Here is a 17,737-nt window from a genome sequence, read left to right as displayed (position 1 = left end):
CGTGGGAGGGATTCCCCGTTCAACATTGACTGTGTTGATAGGGGACTTTGAGCATTTTTCTTTCCTGCAAAATTGTAATATCCGTGGCCTGCCTTAGGATAGCAATGAAGCCCTGCTTCTCTGCAGTGAAAAACTGGAGGCCTCGTTCACACCAGATACAACTTGATGCATTTTTCTTTATTCTCCAATAATGCATGGACATGAAAGAAATCATTGCTTTCAATAATAATACCAGCATGTTGGGCTTTAGTGTGTGCTAGAAAAAGGGTGCATTAGCTTGTGTTTTACCATTCAAGTAGATTTAAAAGAAGTCTTTCAAAATGTCAAAGTAACATACAATCGGAAACATGCACAGCAACAACACACATTAAAGAAGAACTGCAGTCTGCTCACATAATTTGTAATAACTACATCTTTGCCATTCTGAAGCTTCCCTCCAACCACTTTGCATATTATATTATATATACTGTGATTCTGTACTTTCCAAATATGCTGCAGAAATTTCCCTCCACTGAGTCTGGCTGCAATGATTTTAACTGTGGGCAGCTGAAGCTGCTGCCTGTTCACTTCCTGGATTTACACAGAATCACCCCTCCAACTCTGCAGCTCTTATTGACCCTCTTATGACTCATCCCCCCTCCTTTCCTGGCAAACTCTCACAAGAGTGAGAGAGAGAGCTGTGCATGATGTCATAGGCCTAGGCATTTTACCAGACAAGAAACAAGAAGTGGGCTGTATAAGGTATTTACTGGCAGAAAAAAATAAATGTTTTACTATCCAAAGTTAAAACAACAAGGGCAGAAGATTTAATAGATGGAAAGATGAAAAAATTACTGACGTTCCGCTTTAATATACATATTAAGTGATTGCATGTGTACTTATTACATAGCCATTGCATCAGTACTCATACTCATTGATTTCAGGTCGGGGCAAAACAAGGTTATAGTAGGTTATAGTAGCCTGTATTAAAAACAAAATTGTATGAATCTAATTAGGAATATTGAGTAATTTTCTGCAAATTGTTTTTTGCAGAAGCTCAAAAAACATGATTTTTTTGTGTAATTGCTGTTTCATATGGATAATTGTGTTTTTCAGGTGCTCTCTGGTGCTGTTTCAGGACCAAACTTGCTAAAGACAGTCATGCAGTTCTTCTCCGATGCTGAGTGTTTAGCCGAGCCATGTGAGAGCTCTACCCTTTTCTCCAACCCGGCAGACAACTGGAGGGCAAGCTCCTACAGCCTCAACAGTAATGATATATTTTCTGTATTTCTTTTACAATAATCAGCAATTTAAAAAAAATCATCTTAAAAGCAACTATACCAAAAATTAAACTATATCAATCATACAATCGAGCTGCATGTTCTCTGTCTAATGTCTGGATCAGATAATAGCTTGCTCTTTGACTAGACCCAGAGATGACTAATTCACCATGAAGGCATAGAAGTAGAATCCAATATAGTTTAACCCACCATGAGACATAGAATGGATATTTTCTATTTTATCTTCTATTTTTAAGTTATCTTGCATGTAAAAAGACCATCGGGTAATGTATATATATACACAGTCAGGTCCATAATTATTGGTAAATCGACACAATTCTAATCTTTTTGGCTCTATACACCACCACAATGGATTTGAAATGAAACGAACAAGATGTGCTTTAACTGCAGACTTTCATCTTTAAACTGAGGGTATTTACATCCAAATCAGGTGAACGGTGTAGGAATTACAACAGTTTGTATATGTGCCTCCTACTTTTTAAGTGACCAAAAGTAATGGGACAATTGGCTGCTCAGCTGTTCCATGGCCAAGTGTGTGTTACTCCCTCATTATCCCATTTACAAGGAGCAGATAAAAGGTCCAGAGTTCATTTCAAGTGTGCTATTTGCATTTGGAATCTGTTGCTGTCAACTCTCAATATGAGATCCAAAGAGCTCTCACTATCAGTGAAGCAAGCCATCATTAGGCTGAAAAAAACAAAACAAACCCATCAGAGAGATAGCAAAAACATTAGGTGTGGCCAAATCAACTGTTTGGAACATCCTTAAAAAAGAAAGAACACACCGGTGAGCTCAGCAACACCAAAAGACCCGGAAGACCATGGAAAACAACTGTGGGGGATGACCGAAGAATTCTTTCCCAGGTGAAGAAAATACCCTTCACAACAGTTGGCCAGATCAAAAACACTCTCCAGGAGGTAGGTGTATGTGTGTCAAAGTCGCCAATCAAGAAAAGACTTCACCAGTGTGAATACAGAGGGTTCACCACAAGATGTAAACCATTGGTGAGCCTCAAAAACAGGAAGGCCAGATTAGTTTGCCAAACAATATCTAAAAAAGCCTTCACAGTTCTGGAACAACATCCTATGGACAGATGAGACCAAGATCAACTTGTACCAGAGTGATGGGAAGAGAAGAGTATGGAGAAGGAAAGGAACTGCTCATGATCCAAAGCATACCACCTCATCAGTGAAGCATGGTGGTGGTAGTGTCATGGCGTGGACATGTATGGCTGCCATTGGAACTGGTTCTCCTGTATTTATTGATGATGTGACTGCTGACAAAAGCAGCAGGATGAATTCTGAAGTGTTTCTGGCAATATTATCTGCTCATATTCAGCCAAATGCTTCAGAACTCATTGGACGGCGCTTCACAGTGCAGATGGACAATGACCCGAAGCATACTGCAAAAGCAACCAAAGAGTTTTTTAAGGGAAAGAAGTGGAATGTTATGCAATGGCCAAGTCAGTCACCTGACCTGAATCCGATTGAGCATGCATTTCACTTGCTGAAGACAAAACTGAAGGGAAAATACCCCAAGAACAAGCAGGAACTGAAGACAGTTGCAGTAGAGGCCTGGCAGAGCATCACCAGGGATGAAACCCAGTAATTGACTGCAAAGGATTTGCAACCAAGTATTAAAAAGTGAAAGTTTGATAGATGATTGTTAATCTGTCCCATTACTTTTGGTCCCTTAAAAAGTGGGAGGCACTTGATTTGAATGTAAATACCCTCAAATTAAAGCTGAAAGTCTTCAGTTAAAGCACATCTTGTTTGTATCATTTCAAATCCATTGTGGTAATGTATAGAGCCAAAATGAGTAGAATTGTGTCAATGTCCCAATATTTATGGACCTGATTATATATATATATATATATATATATATATATATATAAAATATAGTATAGTACACAGTATGTAAATTTTTTGTGCTGGAATGGCCTTGAGCTCACCACTATCTACTGTCCCTTGTGAACACAGAAGCCCAGCTTCCATGTTTGCAAGTGAAAGCGCACCTCCACAGAACCCTTCACTCAGGGCGGGGTAAGAGAGGAACAGTTGCCCAGGAGCAGTGTGTTGTGGAGGGGGGGCAGTGCCTGGTGCTGTGCTCTGCTTCAGCCTGACTGGCCAATTAGGGTGGGGGGGGGCAGGGATGTCGCAAATGAATGTGTACTTAGTGCACTGTGTGGAAGGTGCAGAGGTGGGTTGCAGACTACGGATGTAGAGGTAAGCTGTGGATGGGGTGGTGTAGAAGTGAGCAGCGGAGAGAGTTGCAGAGGTGGGATGTGGACAGGGGTATAGAGGTGACGCATGAATGGGAGGTGCAGGGGTGAGCTTTAGACAGGAGTTCAGAGGTGAGCTTTGGACAAGGATGCAGAGGTGAGCTTTGGATGTGGGTTCAGAGGTGAGTTGTGGACAGTGGAGTGCAAACAGTGGAGTCAGATCACAGGAACTGTGGATGGGAGGAGCAGAGATGAGTTTTGGACAGGCGTGCAGAGCTGAGCTTTGAATGGGGAAGAGATGAGCCGTAGACAGGGAGTGCAGAACTGAGCTGTGGATGGGAGGAGCGGAGATGAGTTTTGGACCGGGGTGCAGAGCTGAGCTTTGGATTGGGAAGAGGTGAACTGTGGACAGGGAGTGCAGAACTGAGCTAACTGAGCTGTGGATGGGAGGTGCAGAGGTGAGCTTTGGATAGGGTTTCAGAAGTGAGTTTTGCACAGTGAAGTGCAGAGGTGAAGTGTGGTTGGGAGGTACAGAGGTGAGCTTTGGACAGGGGTGAAGAGGTGAGCTTTGGATGAGGGTGAGGTAAGCTGTGGTGGAAGGTGAAGAACTGAGCTGTGGATGGAAGGTGCAGAGGTAAGCTTTGGATGGGGATTCAGAAGTGAGTTGTGGACAGTGAAGTGTAGAGGTGAAATGTGGATGGGAGGTACAGAGGTGAGCTTTGGACAGGGGTGAAGAGGTGAGCTTTGGATGAGGGTGAGGTAAGCTGTGGTGGAAGGTGAAGAACTGAGCTGTGGATGGAAGGTGCAGAGGTAAGCTTTGGATGGGGATTCAGAAGTGAGTTGTGGACAGTAAAGTGCAGAGGTGAAGTGTTGATGGGAGGTACAGAGGTGAGCTTTGGACAGGGGCGAGGAGGTGAGCTTTGGATGAGGGTGAGGTAAGCTGGGGACAGAAGGTGCAGAACTGAGCTGTTTGTGAGCGGTGCAGAGGTAAGTTGTGGACGAGGGTTGCACAGCTAAGCTGTGGATGAGGGTTGCAGATGTGAATGATGGGTTTTGCTTTGTTTAGGAGAAACAAAAATTTCACTGGGGAAGATTTTTGCTTGATGGGGAGCGACAGCACAGCACACAGAGTTCAGTGGTCAAGAGTATGTAATGCAGCAGTTAGGACTTTGTAGTTTGCACTCCCAAACACTGCCACTCTGTGTGTAACACACATTCTTTTTTTTTAAAATTCCCCTTTAACACCCTGTGCCCCCCCCCGTTAGTGCAATTTGCCCACACCCACCTTTTGATATGGCGCGCACAATGTGTTTTATCGCTATTCTCCCCTGCAGTTGGAGGGATTGGCAAATGAAGACCTGATACCATATGTAGTTATGTAGTTACTTGCTGGCTAGGCGCTTCATTTATTAGGAAAAAGCATTGTGTTACTATATATCGTTCTTGTGGCGTGATTAATATCCTTTCAAATGAATATTCCAGAGGAAACTGTGGCCTCACATTAGAGCCATGGGTAACAGAGATAAACTGACTAATTTATGTCTAAATATTTTATGTCTAAATCTAGACAATTTAGTCTACAGAAAGATAATTAAAGACAGGTCGTTTTTGGCTCACATTAAAATGATAAATTTATTATAGTAAAATCGTTTTGGAGTATGCAGTACATACAGTATATGGGTTATTGAGATATTCATTAAGCAAAAAGAGAAACATTTTCCAGTAAAGGTCTCCATCACAGTAATTACAATTTATGTATAAAACATTTTAATATTATTAATTATAAAAGTTTTAAAAACACACAAAAAATATGTCAGAGTAAATTAATTCACCAATGGTAATAGACAGTTGATCATACAAATATAACAAAAATTCCCCGTGGAATGGGGATGGCATGATTGTGATGAATGAATGCTATGTCATCTCCATTGTGACCTATTACTCACTCGATAGAACACAATATCCATGTAAATATATAATACCATGCTGACCAGTGAAAGATAAAAGGTAGTGTTATGGGCTGCACATACTTACTTGGATAATTCATTGTGTTTCTAATATTTTTCTAATAAATAATACTTTTATTAAATACTTTTAATAAATAAATTCTAATTAATGTATCTGACAACTTTAGGGCTCATTCACACTATGTGCTGTGACTTTTGTTTCTATGTGCCCCACTCACACTCACATGTATTGTGTGGTGCAGTGCAGAAAAATGCAACATCTCTGAAATTTTCCACAACACACAGAATGGCACTGCATGTCACCACACAGCGCTGCTATTCAGAGACATGAATGAAATGTCACTATAAGTGGTGTCTGTCATTATCTCCGGTCCTTAAACCTTATAGGGGTTGATTTACTAAAACTGGAGAGTGCAAAAATCTGGTGCAGCTCTGCATAGAAACCAATCAACTACTTTTTTTTTTTTTGTCAAAGCTTAATCACTTGACCTCCAGAAGGTTTTACCCCATCCATGACCAGGGTATTTTTGTTATTCAGCACTGTGATAATTTAACTGGAAATTGCTTGGTCATGCAACACTGTATGCAAATTAAATTTATATATTTTTTTTCACACAAGTACAGCTTTCTTTTGGTGGTATTTAACCATTTCAGCTACGGAAGGTTTACCCCCCTTCATGACCAGACCATTTTTTGCTATACGGCACTGCGTTTAACTTTACCTGACAATTGCGCAGTTGTGTGATGCTGTACCCAAATACAATCGATGTGTTTTTTTTCAAAATAATAGAGCTTTCTTTTGGTGGTATTTGATCACCTGTGCGGTTTTTATTTTTTGCACTATAAACATAAAAAGACTGACAATTTTGAAACAAAAAAACATATTTTTTACTTTCTGCTATAAAACACATCCAATCATTTTTTTAAAAAAAAATTCTAATTTCTTCATCAATTTAGGCCAATATGTATTTTGCTACCTATTTTTGGTAAAAAAAAAATCCCAATAAGCTTATATTGATTGGTTTGCGCAAATGTTATAGCGTCTACAAACTATGGAATATTTTTATGGAATTTTTATTTATTTATTTTTTTACTAGTAATGGCTGGCAATCAGCGACTTATAGCGGGACTGCGACATTACGGTGGTCAAATCGGACACTAAGTGACACTTTTGAGGACCAGTGACACCAATACAGTGATCAGTGCTAGAAAATATGCACTGTCACTGTACTAATGACACTGGCAGGGTAGGGGTTGACACCAGGGGCGATCAAAAGGTTAAATGTTCCCTGGGTGTACTTTCTAACTGTGTGGGGGGTGCTTTAACTGTGGGAAGACAGAGATCTGTGTTCCTGCTTAGCAGAAACACAGGATCTCTGTCTTCTCTACTAACAGAATGGGGATCTGCCTTGTTTACATAGGTAGACCGCCATTTTGCCTCTGCCGGGAACAATCAATGAGTCCCGGCGGACATCGGGTCTGCCGGACCCGCTGATCCACACAAATAGAGCTTTCTTTTGGTGGTATTTTATCACCACTGGATTTTTTTTTTTTTTGCTATATACTGTAAGTGAAAAAATACAGAAATGAAAAAAAAACATGTTTTTCGTATTTTCTGTTTTTATAAAATTTTGCAAACAAATATTCTTTGTTCATAAATTTAGGCCAAAATATATTCTGCTACATTTCTTTGGTAAAAATAACCCAAATCAGTATAAATTATTTAGTCTGTGTGAAAGTTATAAAGTCTACAAACTATGGTATATATACTTGAAAATTAAGCAATCCTGATGTACGCGGATCTCTGTACGAAGGGCGTTGGCCGTGAACTTGTTAAGCATACACACGACAGGACTTTTTAGGCAACAACCACGAACGTAGTGACCTTTCAACGTACTGATGACACTTCAAAAGAGGACGTTCAATTCTCCGGCACCACCCTTTGGTCAACTTCTGTATTGTTGTCTGATCTTTTGCATTGGTTCTGAGCATGCGTGTTTGTACTTTGTACTAAAGTCCGATGGTTTTGTGTACACACGATCGGACTAGCCGATGTCGGACTTTTGTTGCCGCCAAGTTTGTCTGTTCGCACAGCCAACATTTGTCCGATGAAAACCGAAAAAGTTTGTCCGATGGAGCGTACACACGGTTGGATGTTGCCTTAAAACAGCTAATTTGCATGTTTGTTGTCAAAAAGTCCGATCGTGTGTATGGGCCTTTATAGTTTTTTTGGAAAATGAAGAAATTTAATAAAAATTTTTTTTTTTTTTTTTTTTTTTTTTTTTACATACTGTCACCAGTGCAGTACTACATCATCATATTTTTTACTTTTTTCTTTTTTTAAGTCTTTTTTCTTTCTTAAAGATTTTTTTATTTAACATACTCTCATCATAGCAGTTCAGCATCACCATAGTGACACTATACTACTTTGAGAGGGGGGAGTGATCAGGGTTTTTCTTTTCACACTGTTATTGCTTATAACAGTGATGATCGCTGTTATATGCAATGCTATCAACTGTCACGAATGGCTTGCTTTCATGACAGCTTGCTTACTGTTGTGATCTGGGATTGGCTACAGCTAATCACATGATGCAGGGTACCAGATACCATGTAATAGTGGTGGGCCAATGAAAGCATCACAATAGTAAGCAAGCAACCATGAAATTAAGCCATGCATGACTGTTTTGTTTACATGTAATCATGTGATTGCTATGATTGGTCCTAGTGATCACATGTAGATACCCCCACTGCTTACAGCATCTGTGTACCGAGCACCATGATGCTCTGGGGATGATTTACTAAAGGCAAATAGACTGTGCACTTTGCAAAGTGTAGTTGCACTCTGTAAGAGCAGTTGCTCCAGAGCTTAGTAAATGAGCAGAAGCTCTGCTGACTTTCACCATCCAATCACGTGGTAGCAAAAATGCTGTTTTTCTATTTTCCTTGCATGTTTTAGATGGGGTGTGAAAAAGATCAGAATCTTTGTCAGGCTTTTACTGCTGTCTTGGCCCCTTTAGGGAGATTTAACCTCATTAATTTATTAATTAATTTAATCAAACTTTGTGTCCCAGTGACCACCGTCCCATTGATTATTGTCATCGGACAAGAAAATATAAATGACACATTTGACGAATGGACCTTTAATAAAAAGCAGGGTATTGTCTATTTATGGCATGGTGGAGCCTGAAGTACAAGGTACTCCGAACATTTATACTGCATGATTATAGGAAAGTCTGTTATTAGCAATTTCAGAGAAAAGGCATATTTTCAGCCTACAATAAATCATGTTTATGTGTTTCCTGTCCATATAAGGCAAATCAGATGTAGCTATAAGTTCCCCTTAAAGTTTATTTCCACTGCAAACAAGAGCTCATTGTAGCAGACCACGTGCTGCCCAAAGAGGGGTGCGTTTGGTTTCTATGGCATTTGATATGCATGAATACACTATAGTAATGACTGCCCTCAATCTGATGATTCATAAAAATGACTCACATTATCCTCAAGAGCAGAGAGGAATAGCACACCAGTCATTTATAATTGCCACTTTATTGTTGAAAATAATGAATGCAAAACAGGATTAATATCAGAAGGGAATAAGAGAGTCAAAAATCTGTATGAAATGATGCCATAAAAATATTGTTTCAGCATATTATATATTCTTAAAATTTACTAGAGCAGGAAACTAAAAACTTTAGTACCTGTTCCCAACACGAATATGGTCCATATTCTTTCATTTCTCTCCTCTATTTCTTTCTTTTCTCAGCCTCTATTACTAGGAGTATATAATTGTATATAAAATCCAGTCAACCTCTTCCCCTGTAACTAGCATTCTATCTAGACCAGACTTACATTTCTTGCATGATTAGGCATGATTTCCAATGGTAGATGAAAAGGAAACTTCACCCCCCCTATATCCCCCTCCTTTACTTCTATAGTTATCCACAAAAAACATGGTCATTTCCAGTGATCCAGTGGTGTTCTGTAGGAATCTGCCACCACCATCATTTTCTGTAAAGTCTTCAGGAAGCCAGCAGTCTTTTTCGAGTTCTTGCAGCTGGCCCCTGGTGACACACATGACTTTCCACATGCCATCAGGGGGCCACCGTTAGAAACTAGGAAGAGACAGCTGCCCCCCCCCCCGATGATGTGCATGCTCAGTAGAATACCCCTTGGTCTCCTGGGATGCATGACATGGGTATTCCAGAAGACTGCAGGTAATGCATATGTCATTGTTGGCAAGAATACAGGAGGTGCAAGGATGTGTTCCCTGAAAAAGATGAAAAAATAAATAAGTACATATAAAAAATCTTTTGATTTAAGTGATGGGGGGTGAAGGTAACAATTACTTGGAGCCGTTCCCCCTACCCTCTGAATTTTATCACATACTATAAGTGTTTCACTCCCTAAAGTAGTTGTAAACTCTCACATATACCCAGTGAAGTGACTGGCCTCGGGTGATTCGCAGAGATGAAACAAATCCTCCTACATAAGTTGCATCTGTCGATTTGCAGTCTTCTCTTCTCTGCAGCAATTCAAAGTGCTGAAAAAAAAAAGAAAGAGTTCAGAAAACAGGGGGCAGGGAGCTAAAGTTATACTGTGTAGAGATCAGTGAGGAGCGCTCTGAGAGCTGATTGGAGGGAAGGGACACACCACTTTCACAGAGCATACAGGAACAGAGCTGAGGCTTTCAATCACCTTTTTTCTCTTGGTGTCAAGAAAACTTGTCAGAAGTGATTCATGCTGATAGCATAGGAACGAAGCAGTGTGTTATTGAGACAAGTATACATAAGTAGGGATAGGTTTTGTTCAAATTTCATGCCTGAGATTTACAACCACTTTAAGCTTTGTGACATACACAGTAAGATAAAATTGCATTTTTTCCAGTATTTGTCTTTTTTGATGTACCTAAAGAAACTTCGCCACTTTGGGAATTCTGAGAGGTGCTAGCTAATATGAAGGGCACACACCCAAAGGTTCTTGCATATACTTGCAGCAGCTTTCATTATCCTTTGGGTTACCTGAAGGTGGACTGATGTGATCTGGAAAATGTCAGCATTTCCTCCATCTTTTCACACATTCCTATTGGCTAGTGATGAAGCCCATCATAGTGATAGGCTAAAAGAAATATTTGGTAGCAGAGATTAGCAGTTAAAACATTTTGGCAATTTTCTTTCCTTCCTTCAGCCTACTAATTAAGGGGAGTGGTTAATTGGTCACAGGTGCTTGAGGCCTATATAACTTTCTGTAGAGCACATCTGAATCTGCCAGACTTGCTGGTTGGAAGCTGAACAGTGGGAACCTTGAGTGGAGTGTGAGCAAGTTTTGCTTTTGACTGCTGGTGATTGCTGTGTTGCATTTTTAGTTTTTTGGGGGTTTTTTCCTTACAGCTTTTTTAACACCCCTTCTGTCACTTGGGATACTGGGTTCGGTATATCGCGGATCTGGTGGACAGATTGCTGGGAGGGGCTGGGGAAGACTTGGCTGTCATGGTGCATGTTGGCACCAATCACAAAGTCAGAGGAAGATGGAGTGTCCTAAAGAAAGATTTTAGGGACTTGGGAGCTAAATTGAGGAAAAGGACCTCCAAAGTAGTATTCTCAGGAATACTACCGGTACCTCGAGCCACACCAGAAAGGCAGAGGGAGATTAGGGAAGTAAACAAGTGACTCAGGAGCTGGTGTAGTAAGGAGGGGTTTGGGTTCTTGGAGGACTGGGCAGACTTCTCAGTCGGTCACAAGTACCATAGAATGGACAGACTGCACCTAAATGTGGTGGGTGCAGATATGCTGGGAGTAAAGACGGCCAAAAAGTTAGAGGGGTTTTTAAACTAGGTGACGAGGAGGAGGGTCTAGAGGTAGAGATAGTCAGTGCAGAACATAGTTCAGAGGGTAGTATTGGGGGCATTAGTGGTAGGTTGACTAAAGCACATAAACCCAAAGTAAGTATAGTAACAAGTCCTAGTTGCAATCTCGGAACACCCAGTAACAGGATAGTATGCGACCGGTCTAAACTATGTGGCATGTTCACCAATGCCAGGAGCCTGGCGGACAAGATGGGTGAACTAGAGATACTATTGTACGAGGAGGATTTGGATTTTGTGGGAACTTCAGATACCTGGTTCAACAGCTATCATGATTGGCTGGCAACCATTCCATGGTATACCCTTTATCGCAGCGATAGAGAGGGTAAAAAAGGGGGGAGGGGTATGTCTATATATCAAGAATAATATACAAGTGAATGTGAGAGATGACATCACTAAGGGAGCTAGGGAGGAGGTGGAATCCTTATGGGTAGAGCTCCAAAGGGATGAAGCGAAGGGAAAAATAATACTGGGAGTATGCTATAGGCCCTCTAACCTGAGGGGGGGGGGGAAGGACCTCCTATCACAATTTGGATTAGCAGCAAGGATGGGAAGTGTTATCATAATGGGGGATTTTAATTATCCAGACATAGACTGGGCGGAGGGAACCACTCATTCGTCTAAGTCTCGCCAGTTCCTAAATGTCTTGCAGGACAATTTCATGGGTCAGATGGTAGATGCACAAACTAGAAATAAAGCTTTACTAGATCTACTGATTACCAACAATACAGACCTGATCATGGATGCGGAATATGGGGAGATTTAGGAAACAGCGATCACAGGTCAATTGGCTTCAGTATAAATCACACAAATAGGAAACATACAGGAAATACAAAGACACTGAATTTCAAAACTTCCCTAAACTGCGAACCTTGCTAGAAGGCATAAATTGGGATAAAATCTTAGGAACAAAGAACACGGAGGAGAGATGGGTTCGCTTTAAAAGCATATTAAATAAGGGCATTAGCCAGTGCTTCCCATTGGGTAATAGATTTAAAAGAGCGAACAAAAGTCCTGGATGGCTTAACTCCTATGTAAAAATGCATATAAAAGCAAAAGAGAAGGCCTACAAGGTTGAGGGATCATCATCAGTTTTCAGACTTTATAAAGAATGCAACAAGAAATGTAAGGGTGCAATTAGGGCGGCTAAGATAGAACATGAGAGACACATAGCGGAGGAGAGCAAAAAAAATCCCAAAAAATTCTTTAAGTATGTAAACAGTAAAAAAGGGAGGACAGACCATATTGGCCCCATAAAGAATGAGGAAGGACATCTGGTTACAAAGGATGGGGAGATGGTGAAGGTATTGAATTTATTCATTGAATTTACTTCTCTTCAGTCTTCACGAGGGAATCAGGGGGCTTCAGTAACCAAAACTGCAGTGTTCATCCTCGTGACACATCAATGGAAGCACTCTCATAGCTAACAGAGAACAGAATTAGACTTGGGAAACTTAACATTAATAAATCACCGATACCGGATGGCTTGTACCCGAGGGTACTTAGGGAACTCAGTCAAGTAATTGCCAGACCATTGTTCCTAATTTTTACTGGCAGTCTACTGACTGGAATGGTACCAGCAGATTGGAGAAAAGTCAATGTAGCACCAATATTTAAAAAGGGCCCAAAATACATCCCTGGGAATTACAAACCAGTTAGCCTAACATCAATAGTATGCAAGCTCTTGCAGGGGGTGATAAGGGACTATATACAAGATTTTAGTAATAAAAATGGTATCATTAGCAGTAATCAGCATGGATTCATGAAGAATCGTTCTTGCCAAACCAATCTATTAACCTTCTATGAGGAGGTGAGTTGCCATCTAGATAAAGGAAGGCTCGTAGACACGGTGTATCTGGATTTTGCAAAAGCATTTGACACAGTTCCCCATAAACCTTTACTGTACAAATAAGGTCTGTTGGCATGGACCATAGGGTGAGTACATGGGTTGAAAACTGGCTACACGGGCGAGTTCAGAAGGTGGTGATAAATGGGGAATACTCGGAATGGCCAGGGGTGGGTAGTGGGGTCCCACAGGGTTCTGTGCTGGGACCAATCCTATTTATTTGTTAATAAACGACCTGGAGGATGGGGTAAACAGTTCAATCTCTGTATTTGTGGACGATACTAAGCTAAGCAGGGCAATAACTTCTCCACAGGATGTGGAAACCTTGCAAGAAGATCTGAACAAATGAATGGGGTGGGCAACTACATGGCAAATGAGGTTTAATGTAGAAAAATTTAAAATAATGCATATGGCTAGCAAAAAAATGAATGCAATCTATACACTGTGGGGAGAACCTCTGGGGGAATCTAGGATGGAACAGGACCTGGGGGTCCTGGTAGATGATAGGCTCAGCAATGGCATGCAATGCCAAGCTGCTGCTAACAAAGTAAACAGAATATTGGCATGCATTAAAAAAGGGATTAACTCCAGGAATAAAGCGATAATTCTCCCACTCTACAAGACTCTGGTCCGACCACACTTGGAGTATGCTGTCCAGTTCTGGGCACCAATCCTCAGGAAGGATGTGCTTGAACTGGAGCGAGTACAAAGAAGGGCAACAAAGCTAATAAAGGGTCTGGAGGATATTAGTTATAAAGAAAGGTTGCGAGCAGTGAACTTATTCTCTCTGGAGAAGAGACTCTTGAGAGAGGATATGATTTCAATTTACAAAATACCGTACTGGTGACCCCATAATAGGGATAGAATTTTTTCATGGAAGGGAGTTTAACAAGACACGTGGCCACGCATTAAAATTAGAAGAAAAGAGATTTAACCTTAAACTACGTAGAGGGTTCTTTACTGTAAGAGCGGCAAAGATGTGAAATTCCCTTCCACAGGCGGTGGTCTCAGTGGGGGGGCACTGAACGACCACAACATACAGGGATATACAAGGTAATACAAGGTAATACTGACATATAATTACACACATAGGTTGGACTTGATGGACTTGTGTCTTTTTTCAACCTCACCTACTATGTAGCTATGTAACTATGTAAGGGGCTTATTTGCAGTGGAGGACAGATATTTCGCTATTTGCATTTTGTTACATTGTGTTTCACTATGCACACTGCAGCCCATCCCATTCATAAACATTGGGCAAGAGTGTGTGACTGGCAGAGTCCTTTGGTGTTCTCTTTGCTTAACGGAGCACAGAGAGCTTTGTGAGGAGCGCAAGTCTTTGACAGGACATATGATTGGGCTCTTCTCCCACCTTTTTTTTCATTCATTTCTGTTGCACTTTGTTACTGCAGCACTAGCACTAATAAAGTGTTCCCAGCACATTTACAAGCTGGGCTACCAAAAAAAATTACACGGTCTAATAATTTATGTTAAAAGAAGAGGTTTTAGTTGCACATATTTGCAAGTATATGTGGAAGCTGCATTGCCTCGTCTAGACTCCTCTGTAAAGTGCTGTTCTAACTCTTATATTGGAGAGTCTCCATGTTGGAGCATACCTGTGTATAACAATGCATAAATTAATTGAGGGCATGTATGCCTGGAGGCAGCCCACACCTCCATAAAGGCACAGTGGAAGCTGAAGATGTTCAATATGTCTCCACGCCAATTTCAGTGAGCAAACTATACAAAAAAATGCCAATTGATAACTAGCTTTTGAATTACCGCAGCAGTATGGCCCTGGTGTGACCATACCACTGCGTTTTAAATGAGCCCCTTTAATGTTGTATAGATATTAAGAGTTATAACAAATTCCTATACGGGCATTGTTTATAAAATGTGCCTAGATGGATAATTGCTGTGTTACCCATAACAATCAGTTATAGTTCAGCTGTAATTTTACAAGTATTAAATAAATGATCCTCTATACAATGTGCTCTTATGTATAATTAAAACAATATTTATGCTGTCCTTGTTAATTTTGTAGCTGAAGGACTCTTTCCAGATGACTTGAACCAAGGAAGAGTTTACGATGAGATCATGCAGCCCGTAGTGCATTCTGGATACTTAAACAAGGCCGCCAACTTGAGCAAAACATTTACAGCCAAGAAATCAAAAGATGGTAAGAATTATTAAGGGATTCACAGGTATTTTTGTAGCCGCTAAACAGGTCATTGTGCATATGTAAAAGTCCCCATCCCTCAACATTGAAGAGGTCAAATCTAGGGTTCAGGATACTTTGTGAATAAGAAGCTAACAGCGGTCCTGGAAAGCAAGATAAGTTCCTCTCGATCCGGCAGCCCTGGTTGGATTACTTCCCCACCTCGCAACATACCTCACGTTTGGCCCAGCTTTGATAACTAAGGATGTTTTTCCCCTTCTTCCTTATTATTGGCTTGAGATGCTTCCTTCCAGAGCGGCCGCTGTGGTCTTCTCTCTCCTTTATTATTTTCCCTTCTCTTATTCCTCTCCCTGTCTTTAGCCTCCCACCAGTTTCCTGCTTTTGCTTCTCTTTTTTTGTGCAACTTCTTTTATTGATTTGAGAAAAATAGAAGGGTACAAACTGGAGCCTATTGGGCCTACCCAGACTCAAAAGTACAAACACAACATTACATTCCAACTCACTTAAAGGCACTTCAATGGCACAGCAGCATTAAAGGAAAAAGGAGTAATCGATCAGCAGCAAACATATCCCTGGATAGATGACAGGAGCAGCAGCCCCACACCATACAAGGCCGAAGCTCATAGACATATACTGTATTACTAGGCCAAAAGAACAAAAACAAAACATCCCCATGACCTTGAACTGAATTAAGCGATCCCTGGCGGATACCAGTTGTAACATAGGATAGTCCCAAACATCTTCCCAATTCTCATTATCTAAGTCTGGAACCTCTTCACGCCACATGATCAGTAATCCATCCAGACCCTCATGAACAGTGGGCATTAATGCTTTAGAAATGACTGACAATGTTTTCAAAAGACTCATCCCTTAGAAGGTTTTCTAGCCCAGAGGGGAAAAGTGATAACCGAGAATTATCAAATTGAACAAGAAACGCATGAAGTAGCTGTAAGTATCTAAATAAGTAAGAATTTGGAAGGGCATACTATTGCTTTAAAGAATCCAAAGTTATTATGATACCATTTTTACAAATCTGGTTGAGATGCTTAATCCCCCTCAAAGCCCTAACCAAAATGTGTTTTTTTTCCCCCCTTTTTGAATCATTTACACATTTTCAATTTCATGCAGAGCACACTTTATATTTTTAGTCATTGTGCTTTATGAAGCTATTCCACGCGACCACCTAGATACAGTATATGGCGATAAGTCCTTTTTATTGTATCTGAACCGCGGGGGGGGGGGGGTGTCGTCGGGTCCTCACCGGTGCGACTTGTCATGCAAATTGACAGATCAAAGTCACATGACAAGTCCTATTTCTGGCTGTGAAACCGTTCATATCAGAGCGACTTCGACTTACACCGACTTTGAAAAGGTTCCTGCATTGAAGTCGCACAGATGTTGGCAAACCGCACATGAAATTGCACTGACTGGAGGCTTTGAAACCACGTTGAAATAGCGCCGAATTCGGTGTGAACTGAGACTGAGGTATTTACTAATAATTTGTACAGGGGCATGTTTGTATCTTCTTTGGAGTCTATACAATTTAATACAAGAAAGTATCTACTGAAGCTGAGAGAGGCCTAGTTGCTCTTGTCCCATTCTTTTTACAGATATGTAACATTTGTTTTTATGAACAGACTTTCACAAACACTGGTGTGTCCTGGAAAGGTCCCTTATATTTTATGAGAATGATCGAAACTCAGAACAAGTTGGGAAGATTAATCCTTCAGAAGTAGTTTGCTTGGGAGTGAACAAACTGGACATCTTGAACAGCCCAGCACCTGTGGAAAGGTCAGACATCACAAATGGCATGTGTAGGCCATCCTGCTTTTCTTTTAAATGCACACTATTATGCAAACATCACCTGCGAATATGTCATTGACTGATATCAACCTTGCATATTTATACTTTATATTCATGGAAGCAGACACAAATGTCACCTTTGGTGATACAGGTTACAAAATACTGCAGTAAGGTCCACTTTCTGGTAACCACAGAAAGTACATGTAGATAACATATACTATATTTATCAATATATCTTTATGTTCTTCATGGTTAGATGGCTCCTTCTACAAAAGTCAATTGTTTCAATCCTGGAAAACAATCTTACTTAATGGCTAGAATTAAAGACTAAGGGGTCTACTTGCATAACATTTGTGGGTGAATATCAAACACATTCATGTAATCTGGACACATTTTCCCCATATTTTCTATAACAGATTAATTTCTATGATTGTTAGCGTCATCTAGTGCCAAAATGTGGTATGGTTTTCTGAACTACCTCAATGAGAAAATATACCACATTGTAACCACTAAACTAGGGTAAGAAGAGAAACCAATATAAATTTACTGATATAGTAGAGTGTTTTTGTTCTATATACAGT

At 40.5% G+C, this 17,737-nt stretch overlaps 1 protein-coding gene across 6 annotated transcripts in view; it reads left to right on the top strand.

Moving 5' to 3' along the window:
• The window catches only part of ARAP3 (ArfGAP with RhoGAP domain, ankyrin repeat and PH domain 3), a 273,051-nt gene that overhangs the window by 191,185 nt on the left and 64,129 nt on the right, over window positions 1-17,737 (top strand). For all 6 annotated transcript variants that reach the window (XM_073621033.1, XM_073621032.1, XM_073621034.1 and 3 more), the window contains 3 exons: window positions 1,096-1,246; window positions 15,219-15,353; window positions 16,991-17,144. In XM_073621033.1, the coding sequence (XP_073477134.1) occupies window positions 1,096-1,246; window positions 15,219-15,353; window positions 16,991-17,144 (440 nt within the window). The remainder of the gene's footprint in view (window positions 1-1,095; window positions 1,247-15,218; window positions 15,354-16,990; window positions 17,145-17,737) is intronic.

Source organism: Aquarana catesbeiana, linkage group LG03 (assembly GCF_042186555.1).
Source record: "Aquarana catesbeiana isolate 2022-GZ linkage group LG03, ASM4218655v1, whole genome shotgun sequence".
In the NCBI taxonomy this organism is placed as follows: Eukaryota; Metazoa; Chordata; class Amphibia; order Anura; family Ranidae; genus Aquarana; species Aquarana catesbeiana.
The sequence above is the reverse complement of the archived record's forward strand: the minus strand, read 5'-3'. Positions and strand labels throughout refer to the sequence as shown.